This window comes from Trachypithecus francoisi, unplaced genomic scaffold (genome assembly GCF_009764315.1).
Source record: "Trachypithecus francoisi isolate TF-2019V2 unplaced genomic scaffold, Tfra_2.0 Lachesis_group20, whole genome shotgun sequence".
Lineage (NCBI taxonomy): Eukaryota > Metazoa > Chordata > Mammalia > Primates > Cercopithecidae > Trachypithecus > Trachypithecus francoisi.
In genome coordinates this window covers 63,037,330-63,061,054 of record NW_022681466.1, presented here as the reverse complement: position 1 = coordinate 63,061,054, position 23,725 = coordinate 63,037,330, and the positions used below count along the sequence as shown (strand labels likewise).

At 44.9% G+C, this 23,725-nt stretch overlaps 1 protein-coding gene across 5 annotated transcripts in view; it reads right to left on the bottom strand.

Moving 5' to 3' along the window:
• STX8 (syntaxin 8) overlaps nt 1-23,725 on the bottom strand; it is a 341,865-nt gene that overhangs the window by 22,381 nt on the left and 295,759 nt on the right. For 3 of the 5 annotated variants that reach the window (XR_004430829.1, XR_004430830.1, XM_033184567.1), the window contains exon 8: nt 4,714-4,818. The exons of the other annotated variants lie outside the window; for them this stretch is intronic. Coding sequence is in view for 1 of the 3 variants with exons in the window: in XM_033184567.1 (XP_033040458.1) it covers nt 4,714-4,818 (105 nt within the window). In the remaining 2 variants the exon portion in view is untranslated. The remainder of the gene's footprint in view (nt 1-4,713; nt 4,819-23,725) is intronic. 5 annotated transcript variants of the gene reach the window in all.

Below are 23,725 nucleotides of genomic sequence, written 5' to 3'. Positions count from 1 at the left end.
CATGGATTCTATCGGCAAGAAGGGTCAGTAGAAGTATTTGAGGCCCAAGGAGTCACTGTGGCAGAGCGGAAAGACTGGGAAATGATTGCATCTGGAGCGTCACTTCTGAGGATAAGGCAATTGGGGTACACGTCCTTTTCCTCTCCCTTTCCCATAAGATGCTCCAGAGTAAGGGTTTCAACAGACCCCCAAGACACCGTCCTGGAAACAGGCAGATTGATGGCCACAGCTGAGTGTCAGAGGTTACATATTAGCATATTCGAGCTCATCCCGGGGACGTGTGTATCACATGCCATGCAAAGAACACAAAATATCTGCCCTTCCAATGTCTGCTGCTAGTGCAAATAATAAAAGGTGTTTGAGGATAATATTAAAATGATGTCATCACCTTCTGCTTATCCACTCTTCTGGAAAAAAATAGGATCGGCAACCCAAAAGGTCAGATTTGGCTTTGCAATATTGGCTGGCTTATATTAAACATGGTCTGTCAGAGATTTCAGAAGTCATTTCAAAGCAACATTAAAAAGTTGAATTACGACACATTCCTAACGAAACGATCCAGTTTCCCCACCTTGGCCTCCCTCTCCGAGCATGCCACACTCTCTCACACCTCTGTGCCTGGCAGGGATCGTTGACACTGCTTTGGGGCCCTCTGCCAGCTTCTCCGCACCCAGCACACCGGCACTGGCTTTAGGCCTCAGCTTGAAAACACCCTTCCCTCAGGGACACCTCTTCCCCCATGCCCAGGGCAATCCTAGGACTGCTTTTCTATGCTGCTTCTGTACACTAAACACACGCAGTACAGAAATTAACATGCTATTTGGTTAAACTAACAATTAATTGGATTCATGATTTACCTTCCCTGATGGCCCATAAATTCTTTGGGGTTAAATAACAGGCCATGTGTTTCCAATGTCTGTGTCTCCTCTTGTGCCTAGCACAGAGGTCACATAATACATATGCAACATATATTTATGTTTTTGTTGATTGGATAGCAGCTCATAGCTTAGACTCAAATAGTATAATACCTGGAATATGAGTAGTCAGCAGTAGGAATTTCAAAGGACTTTCTTATTTGATGGTAGTTAACATGGGAACATTCCAGCAGCTAGAACAGTACTTGGCACGTAGTTAAGTGCTCAGTAAATATGTGTTAAAGAAATGAATGAATGATTGAAGAAATGAACGAATGAAAGCATATAAACTATCAACAGAATAGGTAATCAAGGAGTAGTGGTTTTAAAGAACTATAAAGGATTCAAGTAAAGTAAGTATGGTTGATATTGCTAAATTCAAAACCAATATATTCTCCATTAGTGATCTGAATTTAAAATTCTAGGAGAATATGTTCTGTACTTACTTTGCAATTAAATGAACAGAGTTGCATTGGAGTGACATGCTGGGATTTTACCAGATGCTCATGGGTTCCTATCAGAGGTGATGCACACTCAGAATTTCAACCAACTGGGCCCATTTTATATTGAATCAAACTGCCTCAGTTCATGTTTCATTCATTCCTTGTATTTTTTTTTATTACCCTCTATTGGGAGACATTCTCAAAAAGTTACCAAAAATCACCTAATGGCAGAAAGGTTTATGTTTACAGCATGGCAACTCACGGTGTGAGCTGGGACCAGGAGCACAGATCACCAAAGAGCTTGTTAAAAATGCAACTTCAGGCTGGGCACGGTGGCTCACACCTGTAATCCCAAAACTTTGGGAGGCCGAGGCAGGCGGATCACTTGAGGTCATCAGTTCGAGACCAGCCTGGCCAACATGGTGAAACTTCATCTCTACTAAAAATACAAAAATTAGCTGGGTGTGATGGCATGTGCCTGTAATCCCAATTACTCGGGAAGGATGAGACTTGCTTGAACCCGGGAAGCGGAGGTTGCAGTGAGCCAAGAGGCACCATTGCACTCCAGCCTGGGTGACAGATTGAGACCTTGACTCAAAAAAGAAAGAAATGCGGCTGGGTGCGGTGGCTCATGCCTGTAACCCTAGCACTTTGGGAGGTTGAGGCGGGTGGATCATGAAGTCAAGAGATCGAGACCATCCTGGCCAACACGGTGAAATCCTGAATCTACTAAAAATACAAAAATTAGCTGGGTGTGGTGGCACACACTTGTAGTCCCAGCTACTCGGGAGGCTGAGGCAAGAGAATCACTTGAACCCGGGAGGCAGAGGTTGCAGTGAGCCGAGATTGTGCCACTGCATTCCAGCCTGGCGACAGAGCAAGACTCTGTCTCAAAAAAAAAAAAAAAAAAAAAAAAAAAAGAAAAGAAAGAAAGAAAGACATTCAACTTCAAGGGTCCTACCCAGAAACCTGTTTTAACAAGCTCTCCACGTGACTCCGCTGGTGCTGAAGCAATTCTTCACACCATACAATAAAATATCACCTATTACCATGATGGAAGAAGCTGTGGCTTTCTCTGGCTACTATAAATATGGATAATGGGCCAGGGCTCCCTAGCTGGTGGGAAAGTCACTGTCCTGGGGGCAAAGCAGGTACCCAGTGACTGTCGCCGCTGATGACGCACCCTGAGAAGGGGAGCAGCCTGGGATGTGTTTGACACAAAGCTCTCTTGCTGTCCTAATCCACCCCCACGCCAATATCCCTCAGCCTCATTTCCTCTTGACAAAGATAGTTCTGTTCTGAGGGGGTGTGTGGGACCAACAGCAGCAGCTGGGGTGGCCAAATGACCGCTCTTGCTTAGAATAGAGAGGGATTCAAAGAATGATCTCTGCCAGATTGCCGGGCTTTTCTATGTCGCATCAGGCTGACACAGATGGCCTTGGCCGCTAAGGACACTGCCTTCTTCCTCACAGAAGCCCGAGGAAAGGCCCTGAGAAGGAACAAGGACCAGAGAACTACCCGGCAGGGAGTAGCTGGTAGGATTTCAGCTTGAAATGTGATCTCTGGGTGCCCATGAGCCAGTGTGGATCTCCCCGCATCAGGGATCCCAACCTTGGATAACATTTATATTTCTAGAGCACCTGAAGAACAAAGATTCCAGATTGTAAGGTGCAAAAGAAGTCACAGGGAGATGCCTTCTCACTCACACACAGCTAGCCACAGCTGTCTGCCCTCCTGGAGGGTACCCCGAAGCTAGTGTGCTGGTGAGCTAGTTTTAAAGCACAGACAGCCTCTCTATTGCTGGCCTTCTTTGAGCACCGTGGGTGAGGAAATGAGACAGAGAATAGTCTAATGATTAGTTCCTTATGGTCCTTACATTCTTGAAGTATATTCTTTACGCCCGCTGGAACACTTCTGCATTCTTGATAGCATGATTGCAATATAAGTTCTTTCCCTTCTGAGAACTGTCTTTTATTGACACACTAAAATATCCTAGGAGCAGGATTCCCCTTCCCACCTTCCTCACGCCCCTCCTTCCCCACTGCTGCACTCTCCGCACCATTCCTTGTTCTCTTTCTAAGAACGCAATAAACATTTCAGCACAATCTTTTCAATCCACATTATTTATAATATTCTGAACATCCATCGAGCCTGGCTAGAATGTGAAGCAATAAATCAACCTTAACAACAACAAAGAAGGAAGGGGGAAAACCACCCTTTGGCGAGGCGAAAGCCTGAGACGTTCCATTCCCCGAAGGGTTTAGTTATGTTAGGAAAAGTGAGATGGGGATGAGACTTGAGGTTTAGAATGACATAGAGGCAGGAACTGGAATCGAGAGGCATAATCATAACTTTGTGTAAATCTCAAACAAACTTACCTCTCTGGGGTGTCATGAGGATAAATGAGATACGTGGGAAGCACTCCGACTGCCTTGAATGAGAGCAACTGGAGCCCAATTCCCCTTTTTGGGTCCAAAAGGTCATCTTTCTTGGAAGGGAGAGGGCTAAGAGCTCCCCCAACTCCCTGAGCGCCGGTCTTCGCTAATTAACATCCCCTCTGCAGGTTTAACTAAGATGGGGGTGAGCCTGGAAGCAGGGCCTCGAGGTAGGGCTGCTAGGTCCTGGATCCAGTCGCCACCCCCAGCAGGGACCCCTCTCCCCACTGCCAGTGAGGACCACGCCAGGCCACACACAGTCAGGGGTGTCCTTGCAGGGGGTGGGAAGCAGAGCTTGTCCCACATGCTTACCTCATGGCGCTACGCAGGTTTACACTGTCTGACTTTCTCCTCGCAAAGAAAGAATCTGGCTCCACAGTTTGCTGCTGATTTCAAAATTTATCTAAATGAACGTGGAGGCCAGGACGGGCTATTGGCTAATTGCAGAATTGGCTTGAGGCCTTTCTGCCTCGGCGATTTCCCACCCATTCCCATCTCACATTAGAAATCCAAGCGGTTTGGGAGTGGGCGTATGTTTACGTGGCAGGCCTCAACGCAGTGGCTCTGTTGCTGTCTAGTCTAACACGCTCTGCAGTCTGCTCTCAGTGGTCCCTTCTGACAGTTTCCTGGATATAAAGGGGTGCTTCTTTTCCAGTCTCATTGAATGGTACTGAATATAAGATTAGAGTAACTGAATCACAATTCATATTTTAATCATTACAGTGTCATGTCAGCTCTGGGGAAATGACCATAACCGGTACTTACTCATGAGAATTTTCTACCAAAAAGACAAGAAAGTCATTTTCTTATGAAAAGTGTCAAATGTGCCACCTACTCTGGTTTTGCCATCCCTCCTCTGCATGTTAACCTCACTTGGTCTTCTTAAGGTACAGATAATGCCTTCCTGCCCAGATCTGTTACCTGCTTGCTGGCTTGGGTGGAGGTCAGATCTCAACCACTGTTCTGGAAGGGATTTGATCATCAGCCCGGCTTTGTTCATAACTTTCTCCAGTAAAAAGAAAAGTCCTAAAAGACCCAAATGCATGAGTGATATAGACATTTGTTTAAACAAAGTCTTCAAGAATACAACAATTTCTTTCTTTCTTTTTTTTTTTTTTTTTTTGAGACGGAGTCTCGCTCTGTCACCAGGCTGGAGTGCAGTGGCACGATCTCGGCTCACTGCAAGCTCTGCCTCCCAGGTTCAAGCGATTCTCCTGCTTCAGCCTCCCAAATAGCTGGGACTACAGGTGCGCTCCATCATGCCTGGCTAATTTTTGTATTTTTAGTAGAGATGGTGTTTCACCATGTTGGCCAAGCTAGTCTTGGACTCCTGACTTGAAGTAATGCGCCCGCCTCGGCCTCCCAAAGTGCAGGGACTACAAGCGTGAGTCACCGCGCCTGGCCCAACAATTTCTTTATAATGTCCCTAAGTCACAGAAACCAACAAAATCATCATTACTTGACTGTTCAAGTCAAGGATCTCTTTACAACTTCCACTTCTTTCACTTCTGATGACTCAACCATCCTCTTGAGCTTCAGCCTACCAGGGCTGAGTGGTTCACCCAGACCTCTGGGGTCCCTTCCTTGGTATATTTCCACTTTCACTCCAAGCATCCATGAGAACTTCTTTCCTTTGTCTATTACCTCCTAGGTGGAGCTCTTCTGCCTTCCATTTTTCCCCCCATCACCTCTAAGTAAAGGGCTGGCTTCACTGACGCAGAGAGACATTGCTATTCTCTGTCTCTCCTTTAGTGCCTTCTCCCTGGTCAATAGAGTTCCGCTGTTCCCACCCTTACCTATTTACATACACTAGCAACTTCTCTTTGCTTAGAGGTGTAAGTCTGCTGGAGAGCTGACTGTCTGGCTACTCCACTTCCCATCTGTGTGATCATGAGCCAGCCGTTTAACCGATCTGGACCTCACCTATAAGATGGGTATAACAGGTCGGGCGGGGTGGCTCACGCCTGTAATCCCAGCTATTTGGGAGGCTGAGGCAGGAGAACTGCTTAAACCCAGGAGGTGGAGAAGGCGAGCCGAGATCGTGCCACCGCACTGCAGCCGGGGTGACAAAGTGAGACTCCATCTCAAACAACAACAACAACAACAACAAGATGGGAATAGTATAAAGTAGTATATATAATGTGCTGCAATAATGTCAGTGACATAGTAAATGCTCAATAAACACTCACTTTTCTTATTATTAAGGCTTTGCCAGTCATGCTTCATGGTGTGCCTACAGCCCCTTCAAATGGCATCTTTCTAGATCAGAGCTCTGGCTGAGGTGTGAGTCAAGGCAGCTATGGTTTCTATCTACCCCATGATCCTATCCATCAAGCCACAGGGCCCTGGGCATGCAGGGCAAGTTCAGCCGATCCACAGGTTGGCCAGCATCCCCTGAGTGATTTTGGTCCAGTACATGCAACTGAGCTGGATACAGATTACTTTCTCTGAAGCTGGACTAGGAAATAAGGAGTGATGCAGGCTTACCAAGTCTGCCGTGGTTTCTAACAAAGGGAACATGTTTCTTTTAGAGTAACTCCACCCTTTTTTGTGGAAATGTGAGTAATTCTGTTTCATTTTTTCCCCAACCAAAAGATGTCCCAAAGAACAGAAGTTTAATTAATATATATCCTATGCTAACGATGTATGTGCTTTAAACGAGGGACAGATTTTGACTAAAGGAATACATTTCTAATTGTTAAATTTTGGGTTATCAGCAAGATGATTGAAAGGCTCTCCATCACTTTCGAAATTAGAACTTTCAGGCCACTATTGAGATATCTAAGATATCAACAAAATTAGTTTTAGTCAGTCCTTCCTTCCTTCCTTCCTTCCTTCCTCCCTCCCTCCTCCCTCCCCTCCTTCCTTCCTCCCTCCCTCCTTCCCTTCTCCCTCCCTTCCTCCTTCCTTCCTTCCCTCCTTCCTTCCCTCCCTCCTTCCTTCCTCCCTCCTTCTTCCTTCCTTCCCTCCTTCCTTCCCTCCTTCCTTCCTCCCTCCCTCCTTCCTTCCCTCCCTTCTTCCTTCCTTCCTCCCTCCTCCCTCCTTCCTCCCTCCTTCCTCCTTCCTCCTTCCTTCCCCCCTCCCTTCCTTCCCTCCCTCCCTCTTTCCTTCCTTCCCTCCCTCCCTCCCTCCTTTCTTCCTTCCCTCCCTCCCTCCCTCCCTCCTTCCTTCCGTCCCTCCCTCCCTCCCTCCCTCCTTCCTTCCTTCCTGTTTTTTGAGATGGAGTCTCGCTGTGTCACTCAGGCTGGAGTGCACTGGCGCGATCTCAGCTCACTGCAATCTCTACCTCCCAGGTTGAAGCCATTCTCTTGCCTCAGCCTCCGGAGTAGCTGGGACTACAGGTGCTCGCCACCACTCCCGGCTAATTTTTTTGTACTTTTAGTAGAGATGGGGTTTCACTATGTTGGGCAGGCTGGTCTCAAACTCCTGACCTCGTGATCTGCCCGCCTTGGCCTCCCAAAGTGCTGGGATTACAGGTGTGAGCCACTGCGCCCGGCCACTTTTTCTTTTTTTAAAGAGACAGGATCTTGCTATGTTGCCCAGGCTGCGGTACAGTGGCTATTCACAAGTGTGATCATAACACCCTACAACCTTGACCTCTTGGGCTCAAACGATCCTCCTGCCTCAGCCTCCCTAGTAGCTGGGACTATAGGTGCGTACCACTGTGCCTAGCCAGATCACCTTTTAACATCCACAGCTATTTCAAATCTAGAGTCTACAGTGTCAGTAGGTTTAACGGGGATGAACATCTTCATGACTTAAAAATGAGTAAGGAATACACTATTTTCTGGTTAACTTCCTTGTCACGCTGGAGAATGTCCCTACCGCTGTTTCTCATATGAGAAGACCTGAAGTCCTCTGGAACACAGGGTGTGGGTGGAGGTATAAGAAAAGGGATAGCTGGAAATGACAGTGGGTGAGGGTTAGTGAGGGCAGGGTCTCAGTGAGTGAGGGCAGGTTCTCAATGGCTCATGAAGGCATCTAGGCTGAATACACAGAAGCCAGTCAGCCTCCGTTTGCTTCTACCCAACCCTGTACCAGGAACCATGTTAGGTTCTGGGAATACAACAAGGGTCAAGATGGACATGATACCTGTCCCTGGGGAACTGACAGGCTAATGGGGGAGTCAGACATTCAAACAACCCCACATTAAAATGATTATAAATCACAGAGAAGCATTAAGAAGGAAACAAACATGGTGTTATGATAAGAGCTGGTCCGATATGGCCTTCTGATGAGGTGATCTGTTAAGATCTAAAAGTAAATAAAGCTGGGTGAAGACCGTGCCAGCCAGAGCCAGGCAGAGTGGTAAGCACAGAGCAGCTAGACATTCATGGAATGGAAAGAAACCCACTGTGGCTAGAACTGGCCGGTAAGGAGAGAAATCAAGACAGATTTGGTGAGAGTGTCAGGGCTAAGTCCTGCAGGGCCCTGGAAACCACGGTAAGGAGTTGGACTTTATCCTAAGTACAAGGGAAGCCAGTGAAGGGTTTAAGCAGGGAGTGGCAATATCTCCTTTAGGTTAGACAGTCATTTATGTCACTGTGTGGAGACTGGACCTGAGGGTATGGTGTCCAAGTACAAGTAAAGCCAACAAGACCTCTTGGAGAGAGCTATCCCAGCATTCGGGTAAGAGGGTGACACGAAATGGGGTGGTGGCAGTGGAGATAGAGGGATTGAAAAATACTTTAGGGCTGGGCGCGGTGGCTCACGCCTGTAATCCCAGCACTTTGGGAGGCCGAGGCAGGTGGATCACCTGAGGTCGGGAGTTTGAAACCAGCCTGACCAACTAGAGAGAACCCCATCTCCACTAAAAATACAAAATTAGCTGGGTATGGTGGCGCATGCCCTTTAATCTCAGCTACTCGGGAGGCTGAGACAAGAGAATTGCTTGAACCTGGGAGGCAGAGGTTGTGGTGAGCCGAGATCACATGATTTCACTCCAGCCTGGGCAACAAGAGTGAAATTCCATCTCAGAGAAAAAAAAATAGGAACATAGTTTAGAACACCACGGCTTCTTTGTGGATAAGCAAGGGGGGCTATGGTGAGAGGAGAGGAGGAAACCAAATTTCTACCTTGAATAACTGGGTCAGTGGTGTGCTATTTATTGAGACAGAAAACTAGGGGTAGGGGGCGTTCTGGATGTGCTGCAGAGGGATTTAAGCTGACATATCAAAAAGTTCTCGGATATACAGTATAATGGAGCTCAGAAGAGAGATCCTGGCGGTGGCAGTGATGGTGACAGGTTGAGAGCCCAAAGAAGAGCAGACAGAGGAAAGATTATGGGGAGGCGGAGAGCAGGGGAGGGAGATGGGGCAGGGTGGGTGCGGGAGGGAGATCGGGCAGGGTGGGTGCAGGAGGGAGCGTGAGTGTGGGGGCTTCTGTGACGAGGGCCCAGAGCTGCTAAAGGGGCACTGGAAGGGAGGGCGCTGGCTCTGTCACTATCTGATGAGGACAGCAGCAGTGTGACTATAGCAAGCATATACAGAGGATCTGCTGCACATCAAGCACTGTGCTCTTGATCTTCCAGACCCCCTCTCTAATCCCCACATCACACTGTAAACTGGTGTTACTATTGTTGTCATTATTGTGTGTGTGTGTGTGTCGTTTTTTTTGAGATGGGGTTTCACTGTTGTTGCCCAGGCTGGAGTTCAATGACGCGATCTCGGCTCACTGCAACCTCTGCCTCCTGGGTTCAAGCAGTTTTCCTGTCTCAGCCTCCCAAGTAGCTGAGATTACAGGCACCCGCCACCATGCCTGGATAATTTTGTATTTTTAGTAGAGACAGGGTTTCACCATGTTGGCCAGGCTGGTCTCGCACTCCTGACCTCAGGTGATCCACCCACCTCAGCCTCCCAAAGTGTTGGGATTACAGGCGTGAGCCACTGCGCCTGACCGTCATTATTATTATTATTAATGAACCTGACGCTCGGAAGCAGTAAGCAATTTTCCTAAGGTTTCAGAGCTTTTCAGTGTTGGGCCTGGGATTTGAACCCAGCTTTGACTAACTCTTAAGTTTATCGTCGGAGTTGACTAACTTGAACATATAGTCATAACAATAAAGTTAAGGTGTACGGAAGTAGAAAAAGACCTAAGATGCCAATAACACAGCTTCCAAACCATCTTCTCTGCTTTCACAGCCAGGTGCCCAGCTCTAGACTAGACTATGATGGACTTCTCACTGTCTTCCCTACTACAGAACATCCCCAGTAGCAACAGGTCTCCCTCATGCTGCCAACAACAACCCTATTCTTCACTGTGACAAGCCTGACCCCATCTGTTCTTTGGTTTTCCTCTTCAAGAACTGCAGGAGACAAAATTATTATTTGCAGATAACAAGAATACCTAACCTGGACATAACAAAATAATCCACAGAAAACCTTTTTGAACTAAAGTAAAAAGGATAGTTTAAAATACATCAATAAATTCCAACTCCTTTCTCATAAGGCAGCTAAAATCAATCAGAAAATATAACGGGGTGTGATGGCTCATGTCTGTAATCCCAGCATTTTGGGAGGTAGACGTGGTGGATCGCTTGAGCCCAGGTATTTGAGACCAGCCTGGGCAATAGGGCGAAACCTCATCTCTACAAAAAAATACAAAAATTAGCCAGGTGTGGTGGCGCACGCCTCTCGTCCCAGCTACTGCAGAGGCAGGGATGGGAGAATTGCTTGAGCCTGGCCGGTCAAGGCTGCAGTGAGCTGAGATCATGCCACTGTACTCCAGCATAGGTGACACAGTGAGTAAGATCCTGTCTCAAAAAAAAAAAAAGAAAATATAATGAAAAAAATGTATTAATAACTAATGAATGGCTGGGCCTAGTGGCTCACGCCTGTAATCCCAGCTCTTTGGGAGGCCGAGGTGGGTGGATCACCTAAAGTCAGGAGTTTGAGACCAGCCTAACTAACATGTTGAAACCCCGTTGCTACTAAAACTACAAAATTAGCCAGGCGTGGTGGCGGGCACCTGTAATCACAGCTACTTGGGAGGCTGAGGCAGGAGAATCGCTTGAACCTGGGAGGTGGAGGTTGCAGTGAGCCCAAATGGCGCCACTGCACTCCAGCTGAGGCAATAAGAGTGAAACTCCATCTCAAAAAAGAAACAAAATTTAAAAAAACTAATGAACAGAGAACAAAGGAATAAACAAAAATGGACAGAACGACTTTTTGAAAATTCCACAAGTTTCCTGAGGAACATAAAGGAAAGTATGAACAAAGACAGATCCATACCATATTTCTGGATGGGAAGACTTGGAGCTGTGTGCCTGTCAGCTCTCCATGTTAATATAAACATTTAACTCAAATAGCAACAGAACCTTTCAGGAACCTGCCAAATTACTGTGAGGCAACTAGGACTATTCTCACTCTGCAGACAAGGAAACTAAAGCTTAGACAGGTTAAGAAGGCAGAATCTGTTCTAAGGAAGTTGATGTGGAGGCACAGTAAGGCACAACTCAGTTACAATTACAAAGATGTTGGATGCAGAGTTGTGTGTCTGTGTGTGTGGGCTGCAGATAAGGAGGAGAGTGGATCGCGCAGGGCCCGAAGTGTGGTCACAAGGAATTTGGGCAACAGAGAGGCTCTGAGAGTTTCAGCGTGGAGAAGTGATGGTGGAGGGGGAGGGTTCACAGATGCAAATCTGCATTTTCCAAAGCTCCTCCCAGCTTCAATGTTGAGAATGGACTAGAGGGGGCAGAACTGGAACAGGAAGGCAATGCAGGAAGGACAGGAGTGATCCAGAAGATGACAGAGGCTGAGGTCAAGGTGAGGCTGCGGGAAGGAAAAGCAGCGCATGGATTCCATGGATACTCAGGAGGTGGAATCGGTGAAAACTGGCATTGGACGAGATGTGGGGGCTGAGCAGAAGCAGGGATGATTCCTGGGTATTTGGCTTGAGAAACGGAGTGGTTGGTGGTCTTGCTCATCGAGATAGAAAACAGAAGAAAAGCAGGGCTGGAGAAGATCATGAGCCTAGTTCTGGACATCTTGGAATTGCTGCCAGCAAGTTTTGACAGCACAGTATTTACTTTTCTTCCACTTTTTGAGTGAGATTCGTCTCAAAAAAAAAAAAAAATTAAAAGAGCTCAGGTATGGGTCTAGCATCAATAGCTGGTGGAGGCCTCTCCACCAGGACCCTCCTGGAGCCTTCCCCCCACTCTCCTGTTGGAGGCCCCATCAGATGCCACTTCTCCATTTCCCCACTCTATCGGAGAATCCCAGATGGACATTTTATGTTTTTGTACATTTGATAAATTTTTGTTTGGTACTGATGGTATTTTCTTTTCTTTCTTTTTTTTTTATTTTGACACGGAGTCTGACTCTGTCGCCCAGGCTGGAGTGCAGTGGTGCGATCTCGGCTCACTGCAAGCTCCGCCTTCCAGGTTCACGCCATTCTCCTGCCTCAGCCTCCCCAGCAGCTGGGACTACAGGCACCCGCCACCACGCCCGGCTAAGTTTTTGTATTTTTAGTAGAGATCGGAGTTTCACCGTGTTAGCCAGGCTGGTCTCAAACTCCTGACCTCAAGCGATCCACCCGCCTCAGCCTCCCAAAGTGCTGGGATTACAGGCGTGAGCCACCGTGCCCCATCTGGTGATATTTTCTTACTATAATCCCTCCTCTTTGCCTTGGTAGAGTACATTCCTTCATTCATTATTCCTTCCAATATTACGTTGTTTGAAAGCACGGTAAGAAAGGGTTCAACAGAAAAGTATGCAATTGGTACAACTGGAAGCTATCCTTTTTATGAATGAAACGTTAGTGTTTCCAGGTATCTGTTTTCTTCACTTAAAACTGCTGGCATCATCTTATAACTCAGACTTAGCTATTCATCACAGCGGAAAGAAAAAGTCAGTCAACGGAAAATGAGCCTTCTTCCCTGTGAGACACTCCTCTGGCCAACCTATATGGCCACAAAGGGCAGAATTGAGATTCTCCTGCTCACCCGGTGGCCACATAACCAGCCTAAAGACAATTTCTGAGAGAAAATATCCAGGCAAGAGCTAAACTTGCAAATCTGAATACCTGAAATGAGACAGTCACTTTATGGAGATGAATCTTTTTTTTTTTTTTTCTTTACCAAAATTGAAGAACTGCACGTGTATGTCCTCTAACAAGTAGATACTTAAAGACACCAGAATAGGTGGGTGGAAAGTCATTCTAAGCAAGACAGTTTACATATTTGCTGTAGAACCTTAGGGGACAAGAGAGCCCAGGATACCTGACAGGTATTCTTGACAGGAAAAACAGAGCACTCACAATGATAGATGTTGAGTGACCCTGGACCAAATAATATCTTTATTCTGACAAAAAGCTGTGGACAATTAGAAATTACTTTTCTTAAACTAAAGGGTTTTTTCCTTTCTATAAATATTCAACCTTCTGTGTTTGAAAGAGAATTCTCAGGCAAGGAGCAGCAGCTCGCACCTGTAATCCCAGCACTTTAGGAGGCTGAGGTGGGCAGAACACGAGGTTAGGAGTTCGAGACCAGCCTGGCCAACATGGTGAAACCCCATCTCTATTAAAAATACAAAAATTAGCCGGGCGTGGTAGTGCGTGCCTATAATCCCAGCTACTCAGGAGGCTGAGGCAGGAGAATCGCTTGAACCTGGGAGGCAGAGGTTGCAGTGAGCCAAGACCATGCCATTGCACTCCAGCCTGGGTGACAGAGCGAGACTCTATCTCAAACAAACAAACAAATAAAAGAAATAGAATTCTCACTGTTTTCATGTCACTGGGGTTAAAGTATAAACTCAAGAAAAGTACCAGCAGAACTTGGAATGTGGAGCTTTTGCAGTGGATAGAACGACATTCTTTTCATTTAATAAAGTTGAACTGTATGCATCTTTCAAAATTAAAAGCAATGTTTTTCAATAACTGCATGTTTCCAACAACCTTGGTCTCTATGGATTAAATTCGAGTTCTGAAATTCATTTCTGGAATTATTTTATTAATCAAACACAAAATTATTATAGTCTACTCAGAAAAGTCTGATGGAAATTGTAACCTGAATCATATCCGAGGATTTTCTTTTGAAGCAGAAAGCCAGCAATTACAGTACTGGAAAAGGCTGTTTTACTGTGGTGTATTTCCTCAGCAGAGGAAATGATTTTTGAGAATACTGAAGCCTTTTTTATACTAAAGTAGGCTAGCAACACCTGTACACAATCTTTCTAGACAACAATAAGACTTTTCTGAGGTTTCATGTCATGACCGTTTAATTTAATAGCTCTGAGAGTTTAAACAGGACACTAATACCTCAGTTAACTGGCACAGTCAGTGAACTGGGGATTCCAGTTAACTTAATTTTTCCATCAACTAATAGTAACCCATTTATGCAATGAAATTTCCTCAGCAGGATACAAGGGATCTGGACAGCTCTTTTCAGGTATGTACAATTGTGTGGTTTGTCTCTAAGTTTTACTTTTTTAAAAAATCAGCATTTTGCCTTGTGTACATCTTCAAATTAATGAACCAATAATCCACTACAAGACAGCCCACCAAAACAAATAAGCGAAACAAGTTAGGTTTAACTCTGATCATCTTGGCTAAACAAAATAAACCTACAGAGAACATAAAATATTTTCTTCTCAATTCATGTAGCATTCATTTAAGGCAATCGTCTGCACCCTGGAGATACGCAGATAAACAATACATGTCTTTCTGGACCTCAGAAGCTCACAGTTTACATACGGATAAAGTAGAAAAGTGCAGAAGATACAAGCAACGACAGTTGTTTAGAAGTTTTTCTTTAAAAGCATATAAAGCTACTCTTGTTTTTGAAAAGTCAAGGCAAATGAAACATACTTTTTGAAATAATCAGGGAAAAACTAAGTTTAAAGTTTCCTCTAGATCTTTTAATCAGCAGAATAATAAGGATTGACTTTATATCGAGACTTCAACTTAGAAAACTTCAAAAGTCCTAGAAATATCACAGGTAAATGGGTAAAATGAACCTCAAAAAGTTTCTGACTTGACTTTCTTGGGGGCCAAACACGCAAGGCTCTTCTCAGTCTCTCCCCTAGTCTTATGTTTTAATTAACAGATGCAAAGTTTTTCAAAGTCATGGGTGGGGCTTGCTTTACTTCCTCTGATGTTTTCCAGCAGGGGACCTTGGCCTTAGGATCTTAAGTTTTCTGGAATACTAGGTTCCATTCTCCCAGCTTCCCAGGCCCCACCCTCCTGGAGATTCTGATTCAGCGGTTCCGGGAGAGGGCCCAGGAATTTGTATTTTTAGTAAGAACATCATGTGATTCTTATCATCAGGGAAATCTGGACACTATGGATAATAACAATTTGCCCACAAATCACAGGTTGTGGATAGGGCTTAGAGAGAAAAACAGATTCCCAGGCCCCAAGGCTCGGGGAATAAGCTTCAGGAAGCCTGGGCTTGGACTCAGGAATCTGTATTTCTAACAAACACACCGCAGGCAACATCTGGTGGACAGAAACACTGTCTTTGGTGTTGAGCCACCAAACTCTATTCTGCAGGTGTTGGATATAAAACAACCAGAATCAGCAGAAACCAGTGTAGAGGTCCAAAGTAGTGATAAAACAAAACAAAACAAAACAAAACAAAGGAGAAACATCTGGGACATCTCCATCTACCTGAGGCCCTGGACTGCTGAGTGTCTTCAACACTGCATTTCCTGGTCTGACCTAGATGGGCCTTTTCTCTAAGGCCGGCCTCCAGAAGCCAGGGTTAAGCCCAGAACATTACAGACAACAAGATGCTCATCAGTTCCTGCATGGGGCAGACCGAGGGTACCTACTGATCCAAGCCTGGTAGTCCCAAACAGTGATCACCCTGGTTAAATAAACACAAAAAGGCAAAACGTCTTTTGGAATGGTTATGTGCTGGTTATATCATGCCTGAAAATCGCAAATGAAACTAGTACATGTACCAACGCCTGGCCATAAATGAACACATTGTTTACTACAAATTCTGCTGAAATAAACCTGTCTTCACACACAGTTGCTAAGGCACTTGTGCTTAGAAAAACAAATACTTTAAAGACAAACAATACCTTCACATTTTCCCTTCAAAAGTGACTAATTTACTCAATACTTCTGAAAAACTGTAACGAACTTCTTCTGGAATCCCCATATTACCGCATCGCACACTTGCCAGTAACTATATGCAGCACTTTGGAAACGCCGAGGGAAAGAGCAGACTTGGTAAGGCTCAAAAAAAAAAAAACAAGGCAAGATCATAGATGGGATGAAAAAACTCGACTTGAATGCTTCCCCATGAAGTCAGTCTACGTTTGATCCAAATGGTTGAACTCCAAAAGCACCTCAGCAGTTCAGCTGTCTTGATTTCAAACCCCTGCCCACATGGCTCAAATTTGCAACTTAAATATTCGGTATGAAAACAAAAGTTATTTAACTGTTAGCACGGGCCCTCTTCTCCGAAAGAGAGTAGGAACCTGGGCACGTGTTTCGGCCCACACACATACACCGATCTTTGACTTCTACATATCAGGGCACAACACACACAATTATTTTGGCTTTGAGATGACACTGTCCGTTATGTTGGGGTGGGGAGTTACCAAAAAATGTTGTCTTGAACACTGCCAGAGCTGACGATTTTATGCATGTGTAGTACAAACGGTTCTTTTCCATTTTGGAAAGGAAAAGCACTTTAAAAAAGTTTGGTGGGGAGGCTCTGCAGCAGTATTTCACCTCAATACATCTTTCAAGTTTGATAGCTTGTAAGCTCACGGCTTTGGTTCTTGTCTTCAACCTTCAGACAACTCTAAGCTGGCCACAGCAGCTGCAGAGGCTGAGTCTTTAAATGAAATAAAGAAATAATTGCTTCAGGGAACAAAGGGAAGCAAAAAAAAAAAAAAAAAAAAGCCCTGTTAGCTGAACTACGTGGCCCCTTGGGACTGTGTGTGGTGTGTATTCCTGAAGAATATTGTTCAGTGTGGTAAAGGAATCCCAGCGAAACCCCAGAGAATCAGGAAAAAAGGGTGATGTGGTAGAAAAAGTGGGCTTCAGAGGTGAACCTGGGTTCGAGCTGAGGCTCTGCCACTGACCAGCTACGTGACCTTGAGCACTGGCCCTCACCTCTCAGGGTCTGTCGCCTCTTATCTGTGATATGGGAATGACATTACGTATCTCACGGGACTGTAATGAGGCCTGGAAGAATGATGTCTGTCATGTGTTGATTTCATGTGGGCAAAATGAACGCCCTTGGTTATCTCTCCCCGCTCCCCAAACTCTACCAGTAGGGAATGGTATCAATACATAAACCAAAAGAACAGGAGAGAAAATGAGATCGAATCAGATACAGCAACAAAATGTTAGGAGATGGAAAGCAGATGGATGAGTCATCAGTGCCTTACAGTAGATGATGAAACCTACACAGCAGATTTGGGGGTGGGGCTGGCCCCATCAGGTTCTTCTGCAGGTGAGGTTAAAAACAGGGGGACCAGTTAAAGACTATATGAGGGCCAGATGCACCCCAGGTCCCCGCCACCGCCGCACACAATCAGGCAAACTACGTCTCCCCTATCCTCTCAGGAGAGAGGTTCACAGGTGAAACTGGACTGAGCTGGAAACATAGAGGCAACAAGCACAGAAGAAGAAAGGAATATGATGAGAGGTTGGAAATAGGGAGATTAAATCCTGGTTTTCACAGGGCATGAGAAGCTGGCTGTCCCCTTCTCCTGTTGGGCTCCCAGACACTTAACAGCCAAGTTTCCACTCATTAGGGGAGACGACAGGGCTCCTCTCAGCAGCGATGGGCTAAACAAAGAGAAAAGAAATGCAGACAGTCCTATTTGGGATCCCCAATCAAATGACTAGGTCCTCCCCTGTCTGATAATGCTTCTGTGAAATCTACGATTCAACAGACCCCACCCATGCCTGTAGAACTTTCATATGTCTTTTTACATTCTTTTTTTTGTTTTGAGATGGAGTCTCACTCAGTCGCCAGGCTGGAGTGCAGTGCCACAATCTCGGCTCACTGCAACCTCTGCCTCCTGGGTTCAAGCCACTGTCCTGCCTCGGCCTCCTGAGTAGCTGGGATTACAGGCGTGCACCACCACGCCCAGCTAATTTGGTAATTTTGGTAGAGACGGGGTTTCACCATGTTGGCCAGGATGGTTTTGATCTCTTGATCTTGTGATCCACCCGCTCGGCCTCCCAAAGTGCTGGGATTACAGGTCTGAGACACCATGCCTGGCCTACATTCTTTAACATTAATGGGTAGCCAAGCACCACTAGACATTTGAGAAGGCCAGGGTTGGGGGGCGGGGGGTGGGAAGCAAAAAAAAAAAAAAAAACCCCAAAAAACAAAAAAAGCAAAAAAAACCCCACCTTCCCCCAGGAAAAAAAAACAAAACAAAACAGAAAAAGAAATCCAATGATGAGACACAATGCAAAGAACAGAAGAAAATGTGAAACAATAATCATGATTCTCATAGAGATAAAATATATAATATCTGTGAAATTAGAACAGAATAAATTTAAAAATCAGAAAGCCTTAGAGTGAAAAAAGAAGACAGCAGCTATAAAGAAATTCAATGGGAGAATTTTTAAGACTCACTTGAAGAAATGAACAAAACAACCAGAAAATGAAAGGAGAGAAAATAAGGAAATTCAAGGGTTAAACTAGGAAACCCAATACCCAATTAAGGGGTGCAGCAGAAGGAAAGAAAAAACACAGGAGATAATCATGAAAGCTATAAGAAAATATTTTGAGAACTGAAGGACATGAATTTTCAAACTGAAGGGTTCACAAAATGCCCAACACAATAACGGGGGTAAGCAGGGAAGTTACTCTAAGGCCTTCTGTGTGAAATTTAGGATCCTGAGACTAAAGAGATGCTCCTAAAAGCAAAATACGATGTACAACAAGGTTCCAGAATCAGACGGGCACTGGACTTCTCTATGGCAATACCGGAAGCTAGCAGTCAACGCAAAATGCCTCCAAAATTTGGAGTACAAATTGTTTCCAGCCTAAAATGTTATATGCAGTCAATCTATCAACAACAAAGGAGATGATCAAGATAGTTTTGGACATGTACTATCTCAAGAAAATTTATTTCCCAGGTACTCTTTCTTGGAAAGCTAGGGGAGGCTTGAGGGGGTAAACCAGGCAAGAAAATGAGTTCCAGGAAAGAAGGGCTCCAAAAGAAGAAAGAGTTGATGGAAAGTCTCAAGAAGATATTGAGAAGAATGCCTAGCAGAGGAGTGCTATCCTAGACAGCTACCAGTTTGGACTGGTTTAGAAGGACGTGGACTCCAGGAGAGCTGACCCCAAGGAAAACAAAAAAGATAGATTATTTGATGTGCATCTGACGATACCCAGAATTTTTTTTTTTTTTTTTTAGTTTGGTAGTAATTTAGGGCAAGAATTATAATAAACAAAGGGGAAAATCCATCCTGGCTAACACGGTGAAACCCTGTCTCTACCAAGAAAATACAAAAAATTAGCCAGGCACGGTGGCGGGCGCCTGTAGTCCCAACTACTCGGGAGGCTTTGGCAGGAGAATGGCCTGAACCCGGGAGGCGGAGCTTGCAGTGAGCTGAGATCACGCCACTGCACTCCAGCCTAGGCGATAGAGTGAGACTCCATCACAAAAAAAAAAAAAAAAAGAGAAAAATGACAGTAAGTTCCAAAAAACCCAGAATATTGCATAAGAAAGGGGATCTAATTACAATAAACTACATAGCTCTTTAATGATATTGATATGGTCAAAATGAAAACAATGAGTGATAACTAACAATTATAGTTTAACTTTATTGGTAGCACAGAGAAAGTAGTGTGAGTGCCTGAGCATGTGTGTGGGCGAGCAATGAAAGAATTAATCATTTCCCACAGTAGGAAGTTAAGAGACAGCTTCTAGAATTGCAAGCAAATCAAGTCACATCAGTACAAGTACATTATTTAGAAATAAGAAAGCAAAACCCAGAAGAGAGTGTGAAAGAGTTGAAAGTATTTTCCTTTGGAGAGTGGGGCGTAGGGGAAGGAAGGTGAAACCGGTAACTCTTGCTTTCTGTTTTCTCTTTTGAAATACACCCTGCACTACTATTTGTCTTTTTAAATTATGCCATTATTTTGACTCATCGCCAGGTGGAAGTCTATGTCAAATGCATGCCACTGTGCCTTAGCATGTGGATTGAGGGCAGGTGTAGGGCAGGATGGGGGTGAGTGCCACCTGCATCTGAATTCTATGGAACACGCAGGTATTGGGTGCTAGAGAGAGAAGAGAACATGCAGTCATTACCCTCTCCTCTTGGCTGCTCAGCAAGCACGTGTGTGCATATTCGCACAAACACACACACACAGGTATATACAATTTCAAGCAAACATTACATTTATGAAAATATAATTCTCACAAGCACAACCAAAACTACATTCACTTCCTTCCCAAAGGGAGAAAAATCTCAAATCACATCTTGCTACTGTATAGAGAGGGAAAGAGGGGCCCCTTTGGTACAAGTCACAGATCTCTGGTTAATGGGCATCTTCTCAACCCAGTTCGTACGTAGTTCTCCATATTATGACCAAGTAACTTAGTTATTTTCAATATATCCGATATATACCTGTAGATGAACACCCTGATGATGCCACCAAAAGCTCCTATTTGGAAAAGGGGAAAGGCTCAAGTTGCCACCCAGTCCAGGGCGTACATCCTTCTTATTAGGGTGCGGTAACCCTGTCCCCTGGGAGGCTCATTCTTGTCTAGTGTCCTCTGCTGACAAAGACAACCCTTTGGGGGTTTCCTCACTACCTAAGGTCAGCTTCAAAAAGGGAATGTTGCATAGCCATGGTGAACATGGAACAAATTCTAGGAAGAAATGAGGATCCAGAAGTAGAATCAAACAAATACTACTGTCAACTAAATAGAGTTTGTGTGTTTTCTATAAAATCACTGTGGAATTATATGCTTCAATTACTGAGATTAAATATTCAGTATCAGGAAAAAGCTTGCCTTTCTGAAACAGGATGTTTTGGCTGGGCGCAGTGGCTCACACCTCCCAGCACTGTGGGAGGCCGAAGCAAAAAAACCACCTGAGCCGAGGAGTTCAAGACTAACGTGGGCAACATGGTGAAACCTCGTGTCTACTAAAAACACAAAACATCAGCTGGGTGTGGTGGTGGGTACCTGCTACTCAGGAGGGAGGGAGGATCACCTAAGCCTGGGAATTTGAAGTTGCAGTGAGCCATGATCACGCCACTGCATGCCAGCATGGGTGACGGAAGTGAGATCTGGTCTCCAAAAAAAAAAAAAAAAAAAAAAAACAATGCATTTCTTTCCTTTCCTATTAAATACTTCTATGGTGGCACACATCATATTTCACTTTCTGTGTTGGTTTTCCAAGATTCTATTGTCAGTACTAAATTTAATGCTCAAATATGGTATTAGTTTAGGAATTTGACATATTTTATTTATGTTCTCCCCTACGTGTCAATATTTTCTATTCTTTAACAGCTTTGAGATTTTATATATACACACATCTTTCATTGTAAACCACCCATGTCCTCTTTGGGATACATAGGTCACAAATTATAAATAAAATCTATCTTGGGATAGGATTTGAGCTATCTTTGCTAAAATGCCCTCCAAGATTCCTAGAGACTGACTTTGGAGAAGAAACTGGGCTTTGGACAGTCCACAAGCTCCACTAGCCAGTCTTTACTGCTTGCTGTTTTATCTTAAGTCTGGTTCTGCCGGCTAAACTCTGTGTTCTGCTTTTGTGTATATTTTGGTGTTGTTTTCAAGGAAAAGTTCTCTTTCAAATCCTCTCGCCTAGCCTTAGTTGAACTAAGGAGAAGTGGGATTTTCTCCTATGTTGATGTGTTCCTGAGTGTTGGCTGGGGTGCTGCCAGCTAACCAGACCAGGACTAGAGCTAAGGAAGAAGCTGCTGGAGCTGGGGCAGAGGCACTGGGAATCCAGGAGGTACAGGACTGGCCCAGAGGTGCATGGACTGTCCCTGCCCACAGGGCAATTCCTTTACACAAAGAAGAACCTCAGCCAAAGAAAGGAGCACTAAACGTATGAATGATATAACGGAAGGGCAAAGGCATCCTGGAAGTCGGTGTCACGGTCTCCATCGTGGGGGCCTGTCCATGGGGCTTCAGTGTTCGCTGGCGTGGGAGACCTGCGCTTAGGTGTGTCACCACCATGTGGTGGAAGGGAGAGTGACAGGCACACAGAACCCAGTGGGTTCCTGGTTCAGAGATTTACGGTGCTTTTAATAGAATCTGTTTATTAAACTTGTCTCTTTCATAACACAACACAGATTTCAGAAAGATAACGTGACAGCAGACAAAATAAAGAGGAGGCACTCATTTCTACAGCTACCTGCTAATGGCTAATCTCCAGCATGCTTTATTCTGAGGCCTACAGGAAGGAGTTTCCCCCTCTCACCTCCAATTAAAAAGAATCCCCTTTCTTTACTCTGGCATTGAACCCCTTCAGCAGTACAGCTCGCAGTCCTGGCCCTGGCTTACTGGGCTTACAGAATCATCTTGCTTCACCAAACTGGTTTGGAAACGACAGAATTTCCTCTTGGGCCAACAAGTCTTCCCCTTGCTGAATGCTCTCAGGCTGTTTTTAAGAATGTGCTCCCCACTTCCCATGCCCCAAGTCCTCAGATGCCACTAGCTTTTCAGATGTCATGCCCGCCATCTTCTCTCCAAACACAAGGCCTTATACCCAACCAGCAAGCAACTCTATGAAGACTATTTTCAAGACAGATTAAAGTAACTTGACAGAAAATGGAACAAAACACAAATATCTGATGGCTTTCATCATGGATACTGGTCGGTGAAGCAAATTTAAATTCATTTCACAAATATTATTGAATTGGGTACAATCACTAAATAACTATTGAGAGATAGCAGCCAGAGACCTCCATGTCTCCTGGGTAGATAAACAATAATGAATGCTGAGAGCATTAACAAAGTGCCAAGCATCGTTCTGAAGAATACACATGTTATAATTCATTTAACCCTCACAAATATCCTAATGTTGGGTAGATCCCATGAATACTCCTAGTTTCCAGGTAAGAAAACAGAGCAAAGGGATGCTCAAGGTCACACAACTGGTAAGCAATGGAGCCGGATTCCAATTCAGAAAGTCAGACTGTAGACCCCTCAAAATAGCCTCTAAAGCCACTGCCTTACACGGCTTCCTGGGAAAGTCATCCCCTACCTGTAATCAGCTCATGAGGACTTCACAGAAGATGTGGAATTTTAGAGACTTTTTTTTTTTTTTTAATGAGAACATTATAACTTGGGTATGAGGTAGCTTTGAAGAATTCTCAGAGACCTGATTAAGGTCCTTGGATATGTGATGACAGTGAGATAGGAGGTGTAAGAAGGTCCAATGGTCTACCCAGAAAATGTTAGCATAAAAATAGAATACTGCCATTAATTTTGAAGTGAAAACGACACTTTGTACTTTGCAAAGAACCGTGACACATATGTTACCCGTTTTGAGCTTTGCAGTAACCCCAGATGTCATGTTTAACTTTTTATTTGGTCACAATTTGTACTACCATGTCTTATTCTCTCCATCTTATAGATGTAGCAAATGATGAAGATTCTATGGCTAGCCCAGAGATGGCCTAGGGTTTGGGTCTCCTGATGTCTACTGCAGTGCTATTGGCCACATCTCTTTTTTTTTTTTTTTGAGACAGAGTCTTGCTTGAGTCTTGCTCTGTCGCCCCAGGCTGGAGTGCAGTGGTGCCATCTCCACTCACTGTAAGCTCCGCCTCCCAGGTTTACACCATTCTCCTGACTCAGCCTCCCGAGTAACTGGGACTACAGGCACCCGCCACCGCGCCCGGCTAATTTTTTGTATTTTTAGTAGAGATGGGGTTTCACTGTGTTAGTCAGGATGGTCTCGATCTCCTGACCTCGTGATCCGCCCATCTCGGCCTCCCAAAGTGCTGGGATTACAGGCGTGAGCCACC